The sequence below is a fragment of the Argentina silus genome, assembly GCF_951799395.1.
Source record: "Argentina silus genome assembly, chromosome: 14".
Lineage (NCBI taxonomy): Eukaryota > Metazoa > Chordata > Actinopteri > Argentiniformes > Argentinidae > Argentina > Argentina silus.
The window spans coordinates 17,132,472-17,134,971 of NC_139668.1; the positions used below are offsets into that span (position 1 = coordinate 17,132,472).

General features: G+C 46.3%; 1 protein-coding gene across 1 annotated transcript in view; it reads right to left on the minus strand.

Moving 5' to 3' along the window:
* LOC310814727 (uncharacterized protein) overlaps window positions 1–2,500 on the minus strand; it is a gene marked incomplete at its 3' end in the record, with an annotated part of 36,741 nt that overhangs the window by 22,164 nt on the left and 12,077 nt on the right. The window contains exon 2 of the mRNA XM_083684227.1: window positions 1,703–1,834. Coding sequence (XP_083540353.1) covers window positions 1,703–1,834 — 132 coding nt within the window. The remainder of the gene's footprint in view (window positions 1–1,702; window positions 1,835–2,500) is intronic.

A 2,500-nucleotide genomic window follows, 5' to 3' on the forward strand; every position in this document is an offset into this window, starting at 1 on the left:
CACACACACACACACACACACACACTCATCTTCTCTCTCTCACACATACATTACAACTACAGTATACTGCTCCGTATAGTTAAGCAAGCAGTCCTAGTACGACCACAACTCAAGCGCATCATAAACACAACCACAAACTAACCACCTTATAAACACAAACCGAGGGAAACCGTTAAAACCTCACAGGTTACACTCACACGTAAGTAATCAGTGCCAAAATGAATCAACAACTAAGCTACAAAAATTACTCTAAAATCAATATAAACTGTATCAACTCTGGTGTATGAAGTCAAACTGAGACGATCAAAAAACGGCACAAACATCTCAATGGCACGGTGTCACACACACACACACACGCACACACACACACACACACGCACGCACGCACGCACGCACACGCACACGCACATATACAGATACACACACACACACACACATATATCAACAGTGTAAAAAAAAAAAAAATCAAGGCCCAAAAAAAAAAAGACATGCATGCAACTACTGCATGCGTTGTTAGACGCTCACTGCCACCCACGGGAAACAGGCAACACACAGTGAAACAGACCTGAGAGAGCAGCACGCCCGTTAACCGCCCGACACACCAACCATCCATTAACGTGTCTCTGGAACTTAGTGTCACTTACCCTGGCCTCAGCTCCTAACCCCACTCACCACCCGCCACTCAGCCTGGAGCTGGATCTAAACAACACCGGGCTCTCAGCCTGGAGCTGGGTCTAAACAACACCGGGCTCTCAGCCTGGAGCTGGATCTAAACAACACCGGGCTCTCAGCCTGGAGCTGGGTCTAAACAACACCGGGCTCTCAGCCTGGAGCTGGATCTAAACAACACCGGGCTCTCAGTGGCCTACAGTATGTCTGGAGGTGTCCCAGGTCATGTTTATGTTGTATGTTGTATGTTGTTGTATGTTGTATGTTGTTGTATGTTGTTGTCATGTTTATGTTGTATGTTGTATGTTGTTGTATGTTGTTGTCATGTTTATGTTGTATGTTGTTGTATGTTGTTGTATGTTGTTGTCATGCTTATGTTGTATGTTGTCGTATGTTGTATGTTGTATGTTGTTGTATGTTGTTGTCATGCTTATGTTGTATGTTGTATGTTGTATGTGTATGTTATGTGTGATGTCTCTATGTCTTTAAGAGGAGGAGGTGTCCTGGGTCAATAATACACCACCTCAGACATTCACTGTGACTGAAGCATGCGGTGGTGGTTCTTAAAAAAAATACATTTTGCTGCTTAGAAATCATACGAAAATTACATCATTTCTGTCGAATGACACCAAGTCACATACTGTAACACACACACACATGCAGGCAGTTAAACACACATACGTAAATATATTATACTCACAGTAACAGTGCACCACTTCAAGTACACACTCAGGCACGCATGCACGCACGCACGCATGCAAACACATACGCACGCACGCACACACACACACACACACACACACACACACACACACACACACACACATGCACGCACAAGCATCACCACCACCACCACCAACAACAACAACAACAACAACAACAACAACAACAGTAAAATCACCAAGTCTAACCATGAATCAAATCAAAAAGGAAGAACATGGTATCTCGGTACACACCAAACTAAGACATTGACACAGGGGTAGGAGACAGCAGCAGGAAGTGGCCTTTGATGCTGAGTTCCCCCTCCTCTTACCTTGGGTTATAAAGTGCATGTGCGTCACGCATGTGAGTGGCGTCGAGGTCGTAACTCTGTTGCATTCTCCACGCGCTGCTGCATTTGCCGTACTTATCTTCGCTATTAACCTGGGCCTTTGATAAATTCATTCTACAAGAAGAGGGAGAGGGAGAATCACAGGAGGACAGGTGTCAGAGAGGTCACCTGAGGAGTCTGGACAGACACTCAGGATGTCATTTACTGTACAGACAAGGGGCTCATCTTGGAGTCACACACACCACGGGGGCCCTGGGTGGAGAAATATAGAGGAATATAAAGCACACCATGGTGCTAGCTAGCTCACAGTTTTAACGGCCTGGGCTGGGGTAACGTTTACCGACATCTGTCACAGACATGCACGAACAATTTACGGTAAAGGTTTTAACGGCAGTTTCTGTTATCGGACAGTGGGGGTTACCCCTGCAGGGGTGGCAGAAAGAGGTGGGGGGGGGGGGGGGGGGGGGTCCTGTGTGTTAGTCTGACGTTAACTGAAAACCGTCTGGACTGTTTTAATGCCATAGCTGTTTTTACCGGGCTCGGGTTTCTGTAGGAGGATAAAAGTGAAGAAAGGGGGAGGGACAGTTAGCTGTCTATCAAAGTTAGCCCCTGCGTCAGGGGGGGAGCTGTCGCCAGGGTGATAAGGTCACCCCCGGCAATGGAATCAGAATCATCATTTGAAATGTTAAAAAAGGAAAAAAAGAATGGGACATTTAGAGTGGGTTGACGTCAGTGAGGACGGGAGGGTGTCTAGTGAAATTGCTAGGTGCCCTACATTGA